The sequence below is a fragment of the Copadichromis virginalis genome, linkage group LG12 (assembly GCF_057382275.1).
Source record: "Copadichromis virginalis isolate Kocher_CV1m ecotype Utaka linkage group LG12, C_Virginalis_male_GT1.1, whole genome shotgun sequence".
In the NCBI taxonomy this organism is placed as follows: Eukaryota; Metazoa; Chordata; class Actinopteri; order Cichliformes; family Cichlidae; genus Copadichromis; species Copadichromis virginalis.
In genome coordinates, this window is record NC_140629.1 from 8,615,560 (window position 1) to 8,636,606 (window position 21,047).

Sequence of the window (21,047 nt, forward strand, 5' to 3'; positions counted from 1 at the left end):
TATTTCACTTTAGTTTTAATCCATCCATTCTCTTCCACTTATCCTTGTCAGGGTCGCGGGGTGGCTGGAGCCCATCCCAGCTACCACAAGGTACCAGTCTATCACAAGGCTAACACACAGACACTCACATTCACACCTATTACCAGTTAACCTAACCCCACTAACTGCATGTCTGTGGACTGTGGGAGGAACCGGAGTACCCACAGAGAACCCACGCAAACTCCACACAGAAAGGCCACGTGGTTGATTCGAACTGAAGACCTTGCTGTGAGGGAGCAGTGCTAATCACCCCGCCACCTTGTTGTCTTAGTTTTGATCTCTTCCAATAAATCACAGATATGTATGAAAGTCACAATAATTTCGAGAATTTCTGTTTAATTCACTAAATAACAAAAAGATCACAGTGACTGTAAAGTTGACTTTCACAACCTCAAAAGTCAGTGGACAAAGTAACACAAACACCAAGATTCTTTAAAACTCTGATGCCATCTTTCAGTCTGATATGACCACAGCTGGGAGGGTTTGCTAGGCTTCAGTTGGCTTGAGTTTACCTTAAGAAGCTCTGTGGTGACTCGCATGATAGATGAGATGACCTAAAACCCAATGCAACAACAACCTGTTAGTAAGTCATTAACTTACTGATAGTAATTAACTGATAGTAACTTCATACTTCTGACCCGCCAACCCAGTGATGTCATATTGGTGTCAGATGGCACTGCACATGCTGTAAAAACAGAAGGTTAAAAGACTGATTGTTTTAAATCTAGCTTCACAAACAGAGTGATACATGTCCACTTTAATGGAAAACTGGGAGGAGCCAAACTGGTCATTTTCAGCGAGATTCTATGGAAACATCCGTAAAGCTAAAAGGAAAGATGTGTCACTCTGTCTTCTTTCCTGTAACTTTAGCCATTTAAAAGCGGGTTTCTGTAGTCTGCAGAACACGAGTGGGCATTCTTTAACCATCAGACGTTATTGGCTTCGTATTCGGGTTAGGGACATGTGAACCTCTTGAGTAGAAAAACACAAGATAGCAAAAAAGATGAACTGGTGGTAGAAACGCTCACTAGTGTGCCGCAGAGAATCACTGCCTGCTCTTAATCTTCTGTAATCTAGACGAGCTTCGATGCCGGCGTCTTCTTGAACGCCGGTATCGAAGTTCATGTATTCGTTACACGAACTTGAGTCAGTTTGGGTTGTAATGCATGTGTTTGAGGACAACATTGAATAAGGAGAGGGGTTTCAGTGAGTTACTGAATGCTGTCGGGGCTGGACAGTGACAAGATTTAACACGGAAGTGTAACGCAACGCAGCTGACCGCCCTCAAGAAGCTAATTCACAAAGCTAGCCAACAATGTAGCAGGATATGTGTTACAGTAATGTTGCGGCATGGCTGGACAATCATTAACAATGTAGTGACGTCCTAAATGCTGGTAGTTGTAATAAGACTACTTGATATTTTCTGTGCAGCTGCATAAAACGGAAAAAGACCGGAAAGAATAACTAAAATAATCCGGTTTTGCTGAGTGTTTGTGTTCTTGTCTGGTGTATGTTTTGAGAAACTTTTCTCACATTTTATTCAAACCGCTGCTGCACTGTAACCGATCATTTCTCAAGCCGCTGTTTGCTGCTTTGTGCTGGTGCTGCTCTCTGTTCTGATAATCAGCATGGGAATCAACGTGGCTGTGGGCTGCATCGTGTCATACGTCCTCCTGGATGTTGTCACCACCACTGTCCTGTACGCACATGGATCACAGCTGAGCACCTTCACAGAGGATGCCCTCAACTTTAATATCCTTCAGTCTGCACTGGACATCTGGGGGACAGTGCTGCTCCGAGCCTCCCTCCTGCTGGGAGCCTCTTTAGGGGTGACATGGAACAAGGTGGACGGCCCGCAGAGGGTTGCTAAATCCACCAGCCTTATTCTCCTCATCTGTCTGATCGTCATCACCTATACACTGGCCAAGCTGCTGATGCTGACTGAGGTGAGCATCAGTCACCAGCCCTGGCTCTTGAGCCTGATATGTTGGACTTGTGCCTCTTCTCTGGGAGTAATGCTGCTCTGGAGGTGGCTGGGGAAGGAGCCGGAGTCTGAGAGCAGCAGTAGTGGTAGAGGAGCAAGGGGCCGTGAGGACACTGAAAAGCTGGTGGAGACAGTTGGCGAGGAGGAGCAGGAGTTGGGCTCTGAGAGAAAGAAGGAGAAGGACAGCAGCTCAGGGGCCACACTGGGACGCCTGCTGAGCTACTGCAAAAAGGATGCTGAGCTGCTCTCTGTTGCTGTCCTCTTCCTCATCATCTCTGCTGTGTGTGAGTGTCCTTAATGTCACATTATTTATTGCTGTCTGTTATAAAGGATTTAGACACACTGCCCCAATGCAACTGACAAAACTGAGTCTGCAGGTTCTGATTACGCTACTCATGCCACACTACACAACACTTTTTAATTACAGATAAGTGCTATGGTAGAAAAACAAGTGTGTTCTTTTCAATATGTTCCAACTGTTGATGCTTTCTGTCATGGAATTATTAAAAGGACCCCTAACTCGCTCATATGGGTCCCAGTTGCTAAAAGACAAATGTTTTTTGTCATAAAGCCCAAAGATATTGATCAGTATATTCATCTACATTACTAACCAGAAGCCTCAGCCACCTGCTGTTCAAACCTTCTGTTTCAAAGGACTAGCCAATCAGAAGAAAGTTGACTTAAACGGTGCCTGTGCCAAGGCCCTGTATATTAAACGCTAGGTTTCATTTCAACTGTGAAGCATACAAAGCGTCTCTATTAGAGTCCAAGAATAAAAATAAAAGAGCTGGAAATGGTATATTTGGTGAATGCCAATAAACGTCTATACCTACATTAATAGGTCAAAGTCATACTAAGTAACTCTAAGGCTCATTATTGTTTGTAACAGTGGGCTGAATGCCAGAGCCTCCAACAGCACTCACGGTTTTATCAGTTTCATCAATTCTTTAATTTATGGAATATCATTAAATACACACATTTCATTCAAATCATTTTGGAAGTTTGCTCATTTTCTTTGAAGTACAATATAAAAATTTGAGGTATTTTATGTACTCGTACATCTAAACTATGCATTTGTCCATCCATCCATTGGTTTTGTGCTGCTTAAAAAGCGATTACAGGGGCAACAGTCTGAGCAGAGACGCCTAGAACTCACTTTCCTCCACCTCAGCCTCCAGCTCTTTCACAAGGATATCCCAAACCAGCCAAGAGACATAATTTGTCCAGCATGTCCTTGGTGGGCCCAGGTGTCTCTTTCTTGTTGGGTATACAAGAAAAACTTCATATTGGAGGTGTTCAGGAGGCATCTTAACTAATCTTCCCTTGCCTGAACTGCTCCCCAGGAACTGAGCATCTGAGCTCTAAGGGTGAGCCCAAACACCTCGAGGTTCTGTTCCTAAATGTTAGAAAAACATTTGGGACAAGGGGAGTCCCAAATGTCCCAAAAAACAAAAAAACGCTCTCACTATGAATGTACAGTGACCTTATTTTTCACTCTGATTTAGAATTGAATAAAAAAAAGCATCGAGCATGGAGGTTACCACTGTTGCCGCACAGCAAGAATGTCCTGAGTTCAATTCTCCATCAGGCTGTGGTCTTTCAGTGTGGAGTTTGCATGTTCTCCCTGGGTACTCCGGCTTCCTCCCACAGTCCAAACACATGCAGCTTGTGGGGATAGGTTAACTGATCAATCTAAATTGCCTATAAGTGTTAATGTGAGCATGAATGGTTGTCTGTCTCTGTGTGTTGGCCCTGCGACAGACTGGCGACCTGTCCAGGATGTACCCCGCCTCTCGCCCTATGACAGCTGGGATAGGCTCCAGCACACCCCGCCACCTTGAAAGGGATAAGCGTAAGCGAATGGATGGATGGATAAAAAACTAATTAAATAAAATTGAATGCTCAAGTTGTCACAAAGCCTTTATGTATGGATCATCAGTTCAACTTAGACTTTAAAAAACATTAAGTAATGATGACTCTTTGCTTTCAGGTGAGGCTTTCATACCGTACTACTATGGGAAAGCCATAGACAGTATTGTGGTTCACCAAAGCATGGAGTACTTTGCCAAACCTGTGATCATACTTGCAGCACTGGCCTTAGCCAGGTGAGCATCCGCAGTTGTAGGTTTTAATTTTTGTTTTTTAATGTTTTGTTTACATTTTGTTGTAAATTACACAGAGGAATGCATTCAGCTTATATACTGAGATGATCCTTGGCAAAGCTGCTTGCTTTGTTTAGATGATGACGTGTGTTAAATGCCAAACCACAGAACTGCTTCATGGCAGTCTTTTCTCTCTCCTCAGTTCACTTGCAATCGGAGTACGAGGAGGTGTCTTCACCCTGACGTTTGCGAGATTAAACCTTCGTCTCAGGAACCATCTTTTCCGAACCTTGATGAGGCAAGAAATTGCCTTTTTTGATGACAATCACACAGGTGATGTTGAACGCGAGTTCCTGTGCACACATCTTTCCCTTCCATTGATCCGTTCTAATGTTATTCCACGCCCTTGTAACCCTGCAGGTGACATCCTTTCACGTCTGTCTGCTGACACCACCCAGGTGAGCGACCTCATCTCCCAGAATGTCAACATCTTCCTGCGGAGTGTCATTAAGGGCGTTGGCTTCTTCATCTTCATGTTTGGCATGTCCTGGAAGCTCACACTGGTGACCATCATGGGATTCCCTTTCATCGGTCTAGTCTCAAAACTTTATGGTGAATACTACAAGGTAAAGTAGTTTTGTCTGAATGTTCATTTCTTTATAGTTTGCTTCCAAGAAGTCAGATATTATTGTAATTTTTTTAAAGTGGTCTTGAGAAATAGTTATTACTGTTGTTGAGTATTGCAGCATCAACAGTGATCAAGTCAAAGGGAAATGACGACGGAGGCAAAAATGTCCTTAACATTTTGGGAACTTTGTTCCACATTAGGGAACGCGGCAAAACCTTTCCTCATGGGTGCCATTTTTGTTGGGGTACACTTTCTCTCTCAGGGGCTGATGACGCAGCATACGTGCTTCCTTGTGGTGACAAATAAAATACTGTCTCTCTGTTAAACAACAATAACCATAATACAGTTCAACACATTGTACAACATGAGTACACATAGGGTGACCAACCGTCCTCTTTTCCTCGGACATGTCCACTTTTCACGTTCTGTCCGGGGGGATTTTCGAGATGGATGAAAATGTCCGGGTTTTCCTATAGACATACAGAGGGACCCATATGTGCGACTTCGTCCCGAAGTAAGTGGTTGTTCCGCGCTCACAGACGGGACAGAGTGCGCAGCGGCGCGCTGAAAAGATGCCACAAGATGCCAAAGCGCAAGTGCATCTTTTCAGACAAACTGCAAAACAAATTTCCCTTGTACCATCCCTCAGAATAAATGGGAGGTGGAGTCCACTGTGTGCAGAGCTGGCAAATATGTTTGTGTGTCTAACAAAGGTTTAAAAACGTATAAACAGGGGTGCACATAAGTGGTCCGCAGGTGCGCATTCGCTGTCAAAATAAAAGACGCGCACCAGATAAGAAGTTGCAACGCGCGTTCGCGTACATATAAAAGGCACTGTTTTTGTTCGCTAGGGTGGGATTTTCACTGCATATTCTGCACCAAATCTTTGTGCGTTCATCATTTGTTTGAAGCCAGCTCACCTCCTGCAACCACTTTTCCGAGAATACGCGCTTCTTTTTGCGGTTCGCACTCCTTCTGACATTTCTTTGGAGGTGGAGGAACACCAAAGTAATTGCTTAAAGGAGCTTGCTTCTTCGACATCTTTAAGAGTTCTAAACAAATATCTGTCTTCCTCCAGAAAATCTTATGTACGCAAACGTGCGTTGCAACTTCTTATCTGGTGCGCGCCTTTTATTTTGACAGCGATTGCGCACCTGCGGACCACTTATATGCACCTGTATATAAAGGCTGTGCGAGGCGAAAATTCATCTAGTAAGTTGACTGAGTTCTTTGTTACACCTGGGAAAAACGAGGATGTTGTTGTATCTGCAGCAGAAGGTGCACTGGCATTTCATACTATGAAGCGTCACAATAGCTACAGATCCATGGATTGCACTTGTGTGTTGCTAAAAGAAGAGAAGCATTTCCAGACTTTAACAAAGCCAAAAAGTGCCTGCACCAAGACTGAAGCTATTGTCAATGGTGTCATAGTGCTACATTCAGTTGAAGTCACTCTTTGAGATCTTAATAAAATCCAATACTGTGGCATTTCTCAGACTTACCAGAGAATATATTCCCAATCATACTTTGACTGGAAGAATGGTGGCATGCAAAAAAAATTAATTGAGGTTAGAAACGCGAAATGAGACAGCAGAAACCATACCTCACTGGTCATTTTTCTTATACAAATGAGACATTATTTCTGTAACGTTACTTAATTCTAGAGGTTTTTAAATTAGTCTTTTGCACTTGTCCATCCATCCATCCATCCATCCATCCATCCATCCATCTTCATCCGCTTTATCCGAGGCCGGGTCGCGGGGGCAGCAGCCTAAGCAAAGAGACCCAGACCTCCCTCTTCCCAGCCACCTCCTCCAGCTTATCCGGGGGAACACCAAGGCGTTCCCAGGCCAGCCGAGAGATATAATCTCTCCAGCGTGTCCTGGGTCTGCCCCGGGGCCTCCTCCCCGGTGGGACATGCCTGGAACACCTCACCCAGGAGGCGCCCAGGGGGCATCCTTGTCAGATGCCCGAACCACCTCAGCTGGCTCCTTTCGATGTGGAGCAGCAGCAGCTCTACTCTGAGCCCCTCCCGGATGGCCGAACTTCTCACCCTATCTCTAAGGGAGAGGCCAGCCACTCTTCGGAGGAAGCTCATTTCTGCCGCTTGTATCCGCGATCTCGTTCTTTCGGTCACTACCCACAGCTCGTGGCCATAGGTGAGGGTAGGGACGTAGATCGACCGGTAAATTGAGAGCTTCGCTTTTACACTCAGCTCCTCTTCACCACGACGGACTGGTGCAGCGTCTGCATTACTGCAGCTGCAGCCCGAATCCGTCTGTCGATCTCCGGCTCCCTTCTCCCATCACTCGCGAACAAGACCCCGAGATACTTGAACTCCTCCACTTGGGGCAAGAACTCATCCCCGACCCGGAGTGGGCACTCCACCCTTTTCCGGCTGAGAACCATGGCCTCAGATTTGGAGGTGCTGATCCTCATTCCCGCTGCTTCACACTCTGCTGCGAACCGTTCCAGTGCGAGCTGGAGGCCCTCACCCGATGAAGCCAACAGAACCACATCATCCGCAAAAATCAGAGATGAGATTCTGAGGCCACCAAAGCGAAAGCCCTCCGCCACTTGGCTGCGCCTAGAAATCCTGTCCATAAAAATTATGAACAGAACCGGAGACAAAGGGCAGCCCTGGCGGAGCCCATCACCCACCGGGAACGAGTCTGACTTATTGCCGGCAATGCGAACCAAGCTCTTACAATGGTTGTATAGGGATCGAATGGCCCGTAGCAATGGGCCAGACACCCCATACTCCCGCAACACCTCCCACAGGACACCCCGAGGGACACGGTCGAATGCCTTCTCCAAGTCCACAAAACACATGTAGACTGGTTGGGCAAACTCCCATGCACCCTCAAGTATCCTGGAGAGGATAAAGAGCTGGTCCAGTGTTCCGCGACCAGGACGAAAACCGCATTGTTCCTCCTGTATCCGAGGTTCGACTAGCGGACGAACTCTCCTTTCCAGCACCCTGGCATAGACTTTCCCAGGGAGGCTGAGGAGTGTGATCCCCCTGTAGTTGGAACACACCCTCCGGTCCCCCTTCTTAAAGATGGGGACCACCACCCCGGTCTGCCAGTCCACAGGTACTGCCCCTGATCTCCACGCAACATTGCAGAGGTGTGTCAACCAGGACAGCCCTACAACATCCAGAGCCTTCAGGAACTTGGGGAAGACCTCATCAACACCAGGGGCTCTGCCACCAAGGAGTTGTTTAACTGCCTCAGTGACCTCGCCCCCGGAAATTGGCGGGTCATTCCCCTCATCCCCAGACTCTGCTTCCTCCTCGGAAGACGTGTCAGTTAGATTAAGGAGGTCCTCGAAGTATTCCTTCCACCGCCTGACAATTTTCTCAGTCGACGTCAGCAGCGCTCCGCCAGCACTATACATAGTGCAGGTAGAGCACCGCTTTCCCTTCCTGAGACGCCTGACGGTTTGCCAGAATCTCTTCGAGGCAGTCCGAAAGTATTTTTCCATGGCCTCTCCGAACTCCTCCCACACCCGAGTTTTTGCTTCAGCCACTGCCCGAGCCGCATTCCGCTTGGCCTGTCGATACCTGTCGGTTGCCTCCGGAGTCCCACAGGCTAACCAAGCCCGATAGGACTCCTTCTTCAGCCTGGTTTCTCCCTTCACCTCTGGTGTCCACCATTTGGTTTGGGGATTACCACCACGGCAGGCACCAACCACCTTGCGGCCGCAGCTCAATGCAGCAGCTTCGGCAATGGAGACGCTGAACATGGTCCATTCGGACTCAATGTCCCCAGTCTCCCTCGGAATGCTGTTGAAGCTCTGCCGGAGGTGTGCGTTGAAGATCTCGCGGACTGGGGCCTCTGCTAGATGTTCCCAGCACACCCTCACTACGCGTTTAGGTGCACCAGGTCTGTCCAGCGTCCTCCCCCGCCACCTGATCCAACTCACCACCAGGTGGTGATCAGTTGACAGCTCAGCCCCTCTCTTTACCCGAGTGTCCAGAACATATGGTCGCAGGTCTGGTGATACGATTACAAAATCGATCATCGACCTACGGCCTAGAGCGTCCTGGTGCCACGTGCACTTATGGACACTCTTATGTTTGAACAGGGTGTTCGTTATGGCCAAACTGTGATTAGCACAGAAGTCTAATAACAAAGCACCGCTCGGGTTCAGATCAGGGAGGCCGTTCCTCTCAATCACGCCCCTCCAGGTCTCGCTGTCGTTACCCACGTGAGCATTGAAGTCTCCTAGCAGGACAACAGAGTCTCCAGGTGGAGCACCTTCCAGTACCCCACCCCCAGGGACTCTAAGAAGGCTGGGTACTCCGAACTGCTACTCGGCGCATAAGCACAGATGACAGTCAGGACCCGTTCCCCGACCCTAAGGCGCAGGGAACAAACCCTCTCATCCACCGGGGAAAACCCCAACGTACCGGCAGCAAGCCGAGGGGATATTAGAATACCCACCCCAGCCCGCCGCCTCTCACCAGGGGCAACTCCAGACTGAGACAGAGTCCAGCCCCTCTCCAGGAGACTGGTTCAAGAGCCCAAGCCATGCGTAGAGGTGAGCCCGACTATATCTAGCCGGTACCTCTCAACCTCACGCACTAACTCAGGCTCCTTCCCCACCAGAGACATTCCATGTCCCTATTGCCAGTCTTGGCAGCCGGGGGTCAGTCCGCCAGGGCCTCCGCTCCTGGCCGCCACCCGGCACACAATGCACCCGACCCCTATGGTGCCTCCTGCGGGTGGTGGGCCTGCGGGAGGATGGGCCCATGTCTCCTCTTTGGGCTGTGTCCGGCCGGGCCCCATGGACTAAGGCCCGGCCACCAGACGCTTGCCCTCGGGCACCCTCCCTGGGCCTGGCTCCAGGGCGGGGCCCCGGTAACCCTATCCCGGGCAGGGTAAACTGTTCCCTCGATATTCTTTTCATTAGGGTCTTCTGAATCGCTCTTTGTCTGGTCCCTCACCCAGGACCAATTTGCCATGAGAGACCCTACCAGGGGGCAAAAGCCCCAGACAACATAGCCCCTGGGATCCCTGGGACACACAAACCCCTCCACCACGATAAGGTAGCGATTCACTTGTAAAAGCCTACAAGACATTTTTTATTTCACCATTCATTTACCGCACAGAGAATGCATTATTTAAATGTGTTAAAATTTTCTTTAAGCAAACAGTATTATTAAAATTCTTCATGAATGTGCTAAGTGTCCTCTTTTTTGGAAATCAAAATATGGTCACCCTAGTACACACGATGTATATCTTAACAACAATAAATGTAATGTCAGGTATAATGTTGTTTGGATGAGATGCTCTGTTATTTTCGGCTAAAAGTAGTTCTCTTTTCTCAGTGTGGGGATTCGTTTTTAAGAAGAAAGCTACAATTAGCCTTTTGTGCATTTAGTGAGAGTATAGTGTAACTGTCTTCTTGTCAAGACAGTAACTTTGTGATTGTCTACTTGTGACACATCTGGGGGACATGTGTAGATTGTAAAAGTGTGATAAAGGACCTGACACACATTGGATTTCCGTGCTCATGCAAGTGTATATTTGTGTTTCAGCAGCTGATTCCGTTGCTTCTGCACCAGGGTACCGGGAAACAGTCACTCCCTTGTAGGGAGTGACTGTAGGGCTGTGCAATATGACCAAAATTTCATATCCCGATATAAGATATTTATCGTCCTGACAACGGTATATATCACAAAAATTTTACATTTTCTGTAAATTCCATGAATGTCGGGCAACTCGATTTGCATGAGTATTTTTTTTTTTTTTTTAGCTGGTCGTGTACCTGGAGTCAGGTGTTTTGACCAATGCATGAAACCTTACATTTTTAGACATTTTCTTTGTGAGTATTTATTACATGGCGTGCTGCGGGGAAAAGCCGGTTCTAATGTTTGATTCTAAGGTTTATTTTTTAGCACCTGATGGCTATTTCTTGCTTCTCATCCGTACACTCTGTGTACTCTTTCACGTGATTCAGTTTATTTTGAAAAATCTCAACAGTATCTTCAGCGTTATTGTGAAAGGTTTATGTGGAAAATAAAGAAGCGGACGACGGAGCCACGCGATGGTTTTACCGTCGTTGTTGCAAACGTCAATGGATAAAAACAGTCGCTTGTCCGTCTGTAGTGTGGTTATGTTAAATATATAAGAGAAAGAGAGAACTTTAAGAAATTCTACAGTGACCATCAAAACGATTTAAAAAAATGCCGTAAAAAGTTTATTTTGCCACAACACGACACAAACGATAGCGTAATATGAAACGATTGACGTTTTCATATCGTCATCCGATATATATCGTTATATCGAACAGCCCTACTCCCTTGCGATTCCATTTACTTCCTCCTCTGTCACCAGCACCGCCGTCACTGGCTGTGTCCCAATTAAGAGACCACACGCTTGAAGTACGCGCACTACGCATACTACATATAAGTAGTGAGAGGCTTGTGAAATGGGACGGTCTAGCCTTCCTCGCGCTGCCTAGCAACCATGATACTAACCGTGAGAAACGTTTTAAACAGCATTGTGTGACATACAGTGGGGCAAAAAAGTATTTAGTCAGCCACCGATTGTGCAAGTTCCCCCACCTAAAATGATGACAGAGGTCAGTAATTTGCACCAGAGGTACACTTCAACTGTGAGAGACAGAATGTGAAAAAAAAATCCATGAATTCACATGGTAGGATTTGTAAAGAATTTATTCGTAAATTAGGGTGGAAAATAAGTATTTGGTCACCTCAAACAAGGAAAATCTCTGGCTCTCACAGACCTGTAACATCTTCTGTAAGAAGCTTTTCTGTCCCCCACTCGTTACCTGTATGAATGGAACCTGTTTGAACTCATCATCTGTATAAAAGACACCTGTCCACAGCCGCAAACAGTCAGACTCAAAACTCCGCCATGGCCAAGACCAAAGAGCTTTCGAAGGACACCAGGAAAAGTATTGTAGACCTGCACCAGACTGGGAAGAGTGAATCTACAATAGGCAAGCAGCTTGGTGTGAAAAAATCAACTGTGGGAGCAATCATCAGAAAATGGAAGACATACAAGACCACTGATAATCTCCCTCGATCTGGGGCTCCACGCAACATCTCATCCCGTGGGGTCAAAATGATCATGAGAACGGTGAGCAAAGATCCCAGAACCACACGGGGGGACCTGGTGAATGACCTGCAGAGAGCTGGGACCAAAGTAACAAAGGTCACCATCAGTAACACACTACAACGGCAGGGAATCAAATCCCGCAGTGCCAGACGTGTTCCACTGCTGAAGCCAGTGCATGTCCAGGCCCGTCTGAAGTTTGCCAGAGAGCACATGGATGATACAGCAGAGGATTGGGAGAATGTCATGTGGTCAGATGAAACCAAAGTAGAACCTTTTGGTATAAACTCAACTCGTCGTGTTTGGAGGAAGAAGAATACTGAGTTGCATCCCAAGAACACCATACCTACTGTGAAGCATGGGAGTGGAAACCTCATGCTAAGGGGCTGTTTTTCTGCCAAGGGGACAGGACGACTGATCCGTGTTAAGGACAGAATGAATGGGGCCATGTATCGTGAGATGTTGAGCCAAAACCTCCCTCCATCAGTGAGAACTTTGAAGATGAAACGAGGCTGGGTCTTCCAACATGACAATGATCCAAAACACACCGCCCGGGCAACAAAGGAGTGGCTCCGTAAGAAGCATTTGAAAGTCCTGGAGTGGCCTAGCCAGTCTCCAGACCTCAACCCCATAGAAAATCTGTGGCGGGAGTTGAAAGTCCGTGTTGCTCAGCGACAGCCCCAAAACATCACTGCTCTCGAGAAGATCTGCATGGAGGAATGGGCCAAAATACCAGCTACTGTGTGTGCAAACCTGGTAAAGACCTATAGTAAACGTTTGACCTCTGTTATTGCCAACAAAGGTTATGTTACAAAGTATTGAGTTGTATTTTTGTTATTGGGGTTGAGGTCTGGAGACTGGCTAGGCCACTCCAGGACTTTCAAATGCTTCTTACGGAGCCACTCCTTTGTTGCCCGGGCGGTGTGTTTTGGATCATTGTCATGTTGGAAGACCCAGCCTCGTTTCATCTTCAAAGTTCTCACTGATGGAAGGAGGTTTTGGCTCAACATCTCACGATACATGGCCCCATTCATTCTGTCCTTAACACGGATCAGTCGTCCTGTCCCCTTGGCAGAAAAACAGCCCCATAGCATGATGTTTCCACTCCCATGCTTCACAGTAGGTATGGTGTTCTTGGGATGCAACTCAGTATTCTTCTTCCTCCAAACACGACGAGTTGAGTTTATACCAAAAAGTTCTACTTTGGTTTCATCTGACCACATGACATTCTCCCAATCCTCTGCTGTATCATCCATGTGCTCTCTGGCAAACTTCAGACGGGCCTGGACATGCACTGGCTTCAGCAGCGGAACACGTCTGGCACTGCGGGATTTGATTCCCTGCCGTTGTAGTGTGTTACTGATGGTGACCTTTGTTACTTTGGTCCCAGCTCTCTGCAGGTCATTCACCAGGTCCCCCCGTGTGGTTCTGGGATCTTTGCTCACCGTTCTCATGATCATTTTGACCCCACGGGATGAGATGTTGCGTGGAGCCCCAGATCGAGGGAGATTATCAGTGGTCTTGTATGTCTTCCATTTTCTGATGATTGCTCCCACAGTTGATTTTTTCACACCAAGCTGCTTGCCTATTGTAGATTCACTCTTCCCAGTCTGGTGCAGGTCTACAATACTTTTCCTGGTGTCCTTCGAAAGCTCTTTGGTCTTGGCCATGGCGGAGTTTGGAGTCTGACTGTTTGCGGCTGTGGACAGGTGTCTTATATACAGATGATGAGTTCAAACAGGTTCCATTCATACAGGTAACGAGTGGGGGACAGAAAAGCTTCTTACAGAAGACGTTACAGGTCTGTGAGAGCCAGAGATTTTCCTTGTTTGAGGTGACCAAATACTTATTTTCCACCCTGATTTACGAATAAATTCTTTACAAATCCTACCATGTGGATTCATGGATTTTTTTTTTCACATTCTGTCTCTCACAGTTGAAGTGTACCTCTGGTGCAAATTACTGACCTCTGTCATCATTTTAAGTGGGGGAACTTGCACAATCGGTGGCTGACTAAATACTTTTTTGCCCCACTGTAAATGAAGGAGAAAAAATGTTTTGTTGGTCATTCATTTTTGTCATGACATCACTTTGATTAGTTGAGTATCTGAAGCTGAGACCACAGGACTGTAAAACATGATAGTTGGGCTTCATTCCTGTAATGAACAGTCATTTTAAGATTAGCTAGTAAATAACAATTAGCTTATGTTGTTCATGAGACTAAAATCATCTGACTGTGGTAATGTAAATTATTGTCAGATTATTATGATATATATATATATTACAGGATATATTACAGCAGTGAGCTTGAACTCTGGGTCAAAGATTCAAGTTGCAGTTATTTATATTTCCTATCACCTTAAATCTTCACTCAAAGACAAGTACCTTTCACAGTGTATATACAGATGTATTATACATAAGAGACAAATATTGTTCGTTTAATATGTTGGCATTGCTAAATTTGGCTCAATGCTTACATATATGTGTAAAAAGAAAATTTACGAGCTGTGATAACTGTTTCTGATAAAATGAAGAGTAGACTGATATATGAAATATTCCTTTATTGGGTGAGAAAATCAGACCATGTCATAACTGCTTTAAGTCATACAGAATAGATATCAGAGCCTTAAACAGGCTGACTTTGCTAAATGGGTCTAACTGGGCAGAAAGTATACAAACACATAACATCCTTATAGAATATAATGTAACACTATAGATCAACTTACCTCAGAATATATAAAGCATATAAACAGTTACAGCAATATGATGCAACAAACACAGCAGTGCTACTAATCCAAAATACTCAAAGCTTCATAGAACTGAAACAAACATTTATTTTTAGCTCCATTCTGCTGCTGATACATACTTTAGGTTTCTGAACATTAAACTTGTTGCTGCCTTTCATAGTGTTTAACTTGAAGGCCCTGAGTACTTTCTCCCACACTGAAAACACTGGAATCATAAAATTATTTGAACATTACTTAATAAGACTGATTCAGGACAGACAATTAGTTATTTTAAACTTTTCTAGCAGTCCTTCACAAACAGGGAGCAGTCTGTCTCTCTCCATCTGTCAGCTGCTGCTGGCTCTTCCTCCTCTTCTTCCTCACACACTGCTGAGTTTGTCCTGGTGGATCATCAGGGGTGACATAATATTCATTTGGTTCATTTGGTAATTTGGTTTTAAAGCCTTTACTTTAAAATATACGCTGTTCAATAGTCGACCTTAATCTTACAGAGAATCTGATGATTTTATGGATAATTAAAGTCAGTCATATATCCACAAACACAACAAGCTGAAAGTCAGTGATGCTGCTCAGTTTGCAGTCCTGAATCACGGCACAAGCAGGATTCACTGCACTGTTAATGTTAGCTATGTTATATTGCTGCCTCTGTTCGGTGGTGTCGAGCCAAACGGACTTTAACGTGTGTTTGAACAAGCTGACGGTTCACTCGTTAAGCTGAAAGAAAGATGCTTTAATCACAGGAGTCACACATGTGTCCACTGTAACATCTGGGAACTCTTCTTGTTTAGCACTCGTAATAACACAAACACTAAATCCTCCTTCTCTTGTGCTGTTTTGTATCAGTGTATACACCTGAGACTGTCATCTGTCTGTCTGACCCAGGGTCCACCTTTAATGGTTTTTCAAAGAACCATTTTTTAAAAAGGTTCTTTAAAGAACCATTTTAAATCTTTCAAAATAAAATGTATCATAAATTGAATTTGAGTAGGGTAAAATAAATACGAGCACAGCATAGACATATATTAATGGTTTATTGCCATTTCGTAGTATACCAAAAGACAAAAAGGCATTTTAACCCTCAGCACCACATCACTACTAATACATGTCACATATTAGTCATTTAAACAGTAATAATTAAACATTTTCACTATACTATAAATAAATATATATAAATACTATATCTACAGATAATACAACAATTAATACATGTATTGTTTAATTAATAAACCATCAGAAAGTGATAAAGACACATTAGAAATAGCAATTGCTTCATAACAGACCGATAGATCAACACATTTTCATCAGCAGATGTTTGCATGTTCAGTAAAAATATTTCAACAAGTTTTTGATTAAAATTATCAATGAACTTCAGCCTTACCTTATGTAAGATAAGTTTCATGTTGGACTAATGGTCCTTTGTTAGTCCAGTTTAGGATAATGTCTCTGACGTATGTGTCATATCAAAACAACCCCACACCTGCAGTTGTTTCAGTTTTTCACTGGTGTTTCCTGTCAGCTGGTCAAACCTCCCTTTGTGCTTCAAATCCCTCCCACTCTGGGACAAGGAGCTGAGAGAGAGAAAACAAGGGTCAATTATAAAGAAGAGAGAAAAGTGAAACCCTCCTCAGAAGGTCTTACTCGCATACCTGCAGTCGACCTGTGATGGACTCCTGTTTGGCGTTCACGTCATCCCAGCGGCGGCCCCACTCCCTTGCTGTTGCCAGCAGCCGAGTCTGCAGGGTGCCCTGGAAGAGCTGAGTTAATGTTCGACTCCTCCTGGTCAGGCGGGCTAGAGACCACACCCCTGCTACAGAAGAATCCCTGACACTATTCCCAATCAGGCTCTCTACTATTTACGATTAGATAACTTTTATATTTTCTTCTGTTCTTTCCAGAATCTGACCAAAAAGGTGCAAACAACCCTCGCAGAGGCCAATAAAGTTGCAGAAGAAACCATCTCAGCCATGAGGACGGTGCGGAGCTTTGCCAACGAGAATGGAGAGGCCGATTCCTATTACGCCAAACTCTTAGTCATGTTCCAGCTCAACAAAAAACAAGCCCTGGCCTACGCTTGCTACATGTGGTCCAGTTGTGTAGGTATCTGCAGTTACCCTTTACATAATTCTGCATGGTTTATTTAGTGGTCTCTGTTTTTACCTTACAGCAAGGGATTTTTTGTGTGTTTTCCAGATCTCAGAGCTTGCTCTCGAGCTGGCTATCCTCTACTATGGAGGCCACCTTGTGATTACTAATCAGATGAGTAGCGGTGCCTTGATATCTTTTTTCATATACATGCTAGAGCTTGGCGAATGTCTTGAGGTATTTCACCTATCATTCTCCACAGGTCGTTTGTTTTCTGTTCTGAAGACATGGCAATGAATCCATGTTGTCTTCACTTTGCAGAGCATTGCATCAGTGTACACGGGCCTCATGCAAGGAGTTGGAGCTGCTGAGAAGGTTTTTGAGTATCTGGATAGGAAACCCGAACACCCCTCTGATGGCACAGAGGCTCCGGAGACATGCGCCGGTCTGGTTGAATTTAAAGACGTCACGTTTGCCTACCCGACACGCCCTGAAACTGATATTCTCAAGGTTTGTCCTCAGGGATCCTGAACACCTGAAGAAATTATTCACAAGTGGTCTGTTTGACTCATGGTGGTAGAGATGAGGGCAGTTTACTAGAAGATTGCAACAATATAACCAACTAAATGAGGGTGAAGTTAGGATACGGTTGACATTATGTCTGCTTAGTTTGAAATGGGTCTTTTTGCAGGGGGTGTCATTCCTCCTGCGTCCCGGAGAAGTGACTGCCCTTGTGGGACCTTCAGGCAGTGGGAAGAGCTCCTGTGTGAGTCTTGTGGAAAATTTCTACCTTCCTCAGCAAGGCCAGGTGCTGCTGGATGGAAAGCCTGTTCAAAGCTTTCAGCATGACTACCTCCACTCCAAGGTTAGTCAGTGTAAAAGACATTTTCATGTGTAATCTTTGTATAATATCTGGGGACTTGGGTCAGTTTTACTTTTTCACATGTAGAACACAGCAGGAACTAGACTAAGCAGGAGGCCTGGCTCTGATACAGTGTTCAGGAGGCTATAAACATGCTAACAGTAAATGCACTATTGTGCACATTGGCACAATCCAACATCACAAGAACTGTTGTTGAGTAGTTGTCTGAAAATCTCCCGAAAAGAGCAAAACTGCCAATGTGTTTGTCCATCACTGTTTTCTGATTTTTCCTGCCCTGTGTCAGTTTCTGCTGGCAATGATAAAAACTAGTCTAAAAAAGAAACAAATTAAAAAAGGTTAAACAAAAAAAAAAAACTACCATACTTTGTATACAAATACACCCCTTGGCTTGTTAGTCTTCAGCATACAGTAATTTCTATTCTTTATTGTGTGTCTGCAGGTGGCTCTTGTAGGTCAAGAGCCTGTGCTGTTTGCCCGCACAGTTGAGGAGAACATTACCTATGGCCTGACTGATGTCCCCAGGGAGGCAGTGCTGCAGGCTGCCACCAAGGCTAATGCTCATGATTTTATTACCACTCTTCCTAAAGGCTATGAAACAAGTAATCATTAAATCTGTTCATTTGTAAATCAGCTTTTTATGTGCTCTATGTGTAATGGACATGCTTGTTAAGCTGGGACCTCAAGAGGAAAAGTCACATTTAACATCGGTCCCTGGCAGATTTGTTTTACTATACAGAGCTTTACTGTACATTGCAAAGCTGCTTGCAGAGGCATCAGAAACTATAGGTTGGCTGATACAGCTTAAGTAGCATGCACCATTTGAGATCTGCCAATAGGATGTGTGGAAAAGTAAGAAGTGACCATGAGATAGTATGGCTGACACTGAGATCAGCTGATTTGCCAGCTGAGCCTGACTCTAGGGTCTGCTTAAAACTAACACAGTGCTCAGATTTAAATGCACAAATATCACAGCCATACAAAAAATAGAGCTATGTTCTTTAATAAAGAAATGGAGATGTGTTTCATAAGATGAAATGATGTATTTGACTGACTTTTACCTTACTGTTTTCTTGAGGTGTTGGCGAGAAGGGCACACAGTTGTCAGGGGGACAGAAACAAAGGGTTGCCATTGCAAGAGCTCTCATCCGCAACCCTCGTGTTCTAGTCCTGGATGAAGCCACTAGCGCTCTGGATGCAGAAAGTGAACACATTGTAAGTGTTATCAAAGCCAGAGGAGAGCTTCAGTACAGCAGCTGTTACCAAGCAGACATGCAGCATATTTGCATTATGGAATAATATAGAGGTGTTGATGTATTTGCTGAATTCACTACAGGTTCAACAGGCTCTGAACAATGTCCTGCGGGACCACACCGTGTTGGTGATCGCCCATCGGCTCAGCACAGTGGAGAAGGCAGACAACATTATTGTAATTGACAGGGGCCACGTGGCAGAACAGGGATCTCACAGTGAGCTGATGGCCAGCGGCGGACTCTACTCTAAGCTGGTTCAGCGGCAGGTCCTGGGCATCGAGACCGGAGAGGAGGACCTACACTCGCCACAAAACGCCAGCTGCAAGTCAGGTGGAGGACAGCAGTGGAGAGGACGAAGCAGCAGCGGCAGCCTGAGCGAGTCTGAGTGTAGTGTGCGTTACTGAGAACGACCTGCAGTGTGTAGATGTGGCACTGGACTGTAATTAAGTTAAAAATACTTAAATCTGCATTTGGGTTTGTAATCTGTTGGACAAAGACACAAGTTTTGTAGCGTTTCACCTGCACACTACCACAGTGGATTTTAAATTCATCAATATGAGACTGATGTGCAGACTTTTAGCTTTAATTCAGGGGGTTTCATTGGCAAAACTTTGCCATTAACAGATTAACGGTTGCATTATGGGCATTGTTTTAATGCAAATGTTTTAAATGTTTTTAAAAGAAAGAAAGAATTCTGTCATCCTGCACTTTACATTGTTTTGCTGTCTCTCTGATAGGTTAGTTCAGGTTTTGCAGCCTAATGATGGCCTCCCTCACTTGCACTGACCTCTCTTTGGGTTCATATTTAAAATTAGAGTGAAAAGCTATAAAATACACATTCAACACTTTAAATCAATTTCAGATATTATGTTGGTGTCATTGGTAATGAAATAGCAAGGGAACGGGCCTCAGCTGGCCATGAAAGTGCTTGTACAGCCACAGGGACAAAAAAATGACAAATTGTATGTCTCCAACAAACTATTGACCTATGTGTTTCCAAACATATAAAACAGGGTGGGGACAAATAAAACTTGAATATCCTGTTTGGATATTATATTAGCTTTAAGGAAAATGTGTTTCTGTTGATGTGCTACAAGAGAGGCGTGGCTGTATTTTGTGTTTTTGTTTACCTCTGTATTGCACTCCAGCAATAATTATTATTTTGTTGAAACTTCCTCAGGATTTAGTTCTGCTGTTGTATTGTTTACGCTGTAGCAGGCATGGAGATGCTGGCTTGTTTTTACTGCGTGGAGTAGGTGGTATTATTAGTAAAAGGAAAAGACAGGTGCCTTTGTCTGTGGAATAGTGTGCAATAAGAATATTATATGATTGAAAATGAATAGCACTACAGAAACATACTGCAATTGTATTTAACACTGACAATGAAAAGTAAATGTAGCTAAATAAAATATTCCTTTATTTTTGCAGACATGTTATATATGTATGTATATATGGCAAGTGAATATATTCTGTATATGATGGTAAAATCCCCTTTTTAAATGGCAATAATGGATCATGAAATATGAATCTTACAGTCTGATCTACGCTGTGTCTGTGTAATACTGGTAAAACATCCCAAATAAAATTCTGAATTATATTTATGTTGCTTCAGTGACAGCGACTACAACTGAAATAACATTTATTTATAGACTGAAAATGACTGAAACTTTAGTAACTAACCAATATGCAAATGTTATAGCAAAAATTGACTATTCACCATAAAGTCTATACATTTGCCAATTTGCTGTTTCTTCTACGTTGTTCCATCAAAATAAGAAGGCTTCAGGAATCTATGGTGGATATTTTACACTATACTACGAATATGAAAACAATTGTCATTTAGCCCTGGCCACAAACCGTCATCCACTGGGCTCAGGCCACCTCTTTGCTTTTACACTAGCGCCATCTAGTGTTGTTGTCACGGTTAGCATTTCAAATAAAGACTACTTGAGCATCTTTTAGTCATTAGCAATAAAACTCTCTATAAAAACTGTGTTAAACGCATATTTCCTGATTAAAACCTAATTTCTTTTTTCTTTTTTAAAGATGAATGATTTGCAAATCATCAAAGCCTTTCATTTAAAATTGTACAAAAAAAATTTCTACAAGTATGTGTAAAGCTTAAAATGGCCAATGTACATTAAACTAAATAGATTAACTTACAAAGGTTCAGTAGCTTGGTCTGATATAAACGGAGCATTTCAAATCTTCCTCCCTGCTTAGTAAAAAAGAACTGTGGGCAGA

General features: G+C 44.3%; 1 protein-coding gene across 1 annotated transcript; it reads left to right on the forward strand.

Moving 5' to 3' along the window:
- The first annotated feature begins 1,039 nt into the window (after nucleotides 1-1,039).
- Nucleotides 1,040-20,420, forward strand: abcb9 (ATP-binding cassette, sub-family B (MDR/TAP), member 9). The gene is made up of 11 exons (XM_085474604.1): nucleotides 1,040-2,307; nucleotides 4,014-4,128; nucleotides 4,328-4,458; nucleotides 4,546-4,751; nucleotides 16,484-16,681; nucleotides 16,779-16,907; nucleotides 16,992-17,180; nucleotides 17,362-17,535; nucleotides 17,993-18,152; nucleotides 18,629-18,765; nucleotides 18,887-20,420. The coding sequence occupies exons 1-11, from the start codon at nucleotides 1,668-1,670 to the stop codon at nucleotides 19,205-19,207; spliced, it is 2,400 nt and encodes a 799-aa protein (XP_085330730.1). The 5' UTR covers nucleotides 1,040-1,667; the 3' UTR covers nucleotides 19,208-20,420.
- Nucleotides 20,421-21,047: the final 627 nt, after the last annotated feature.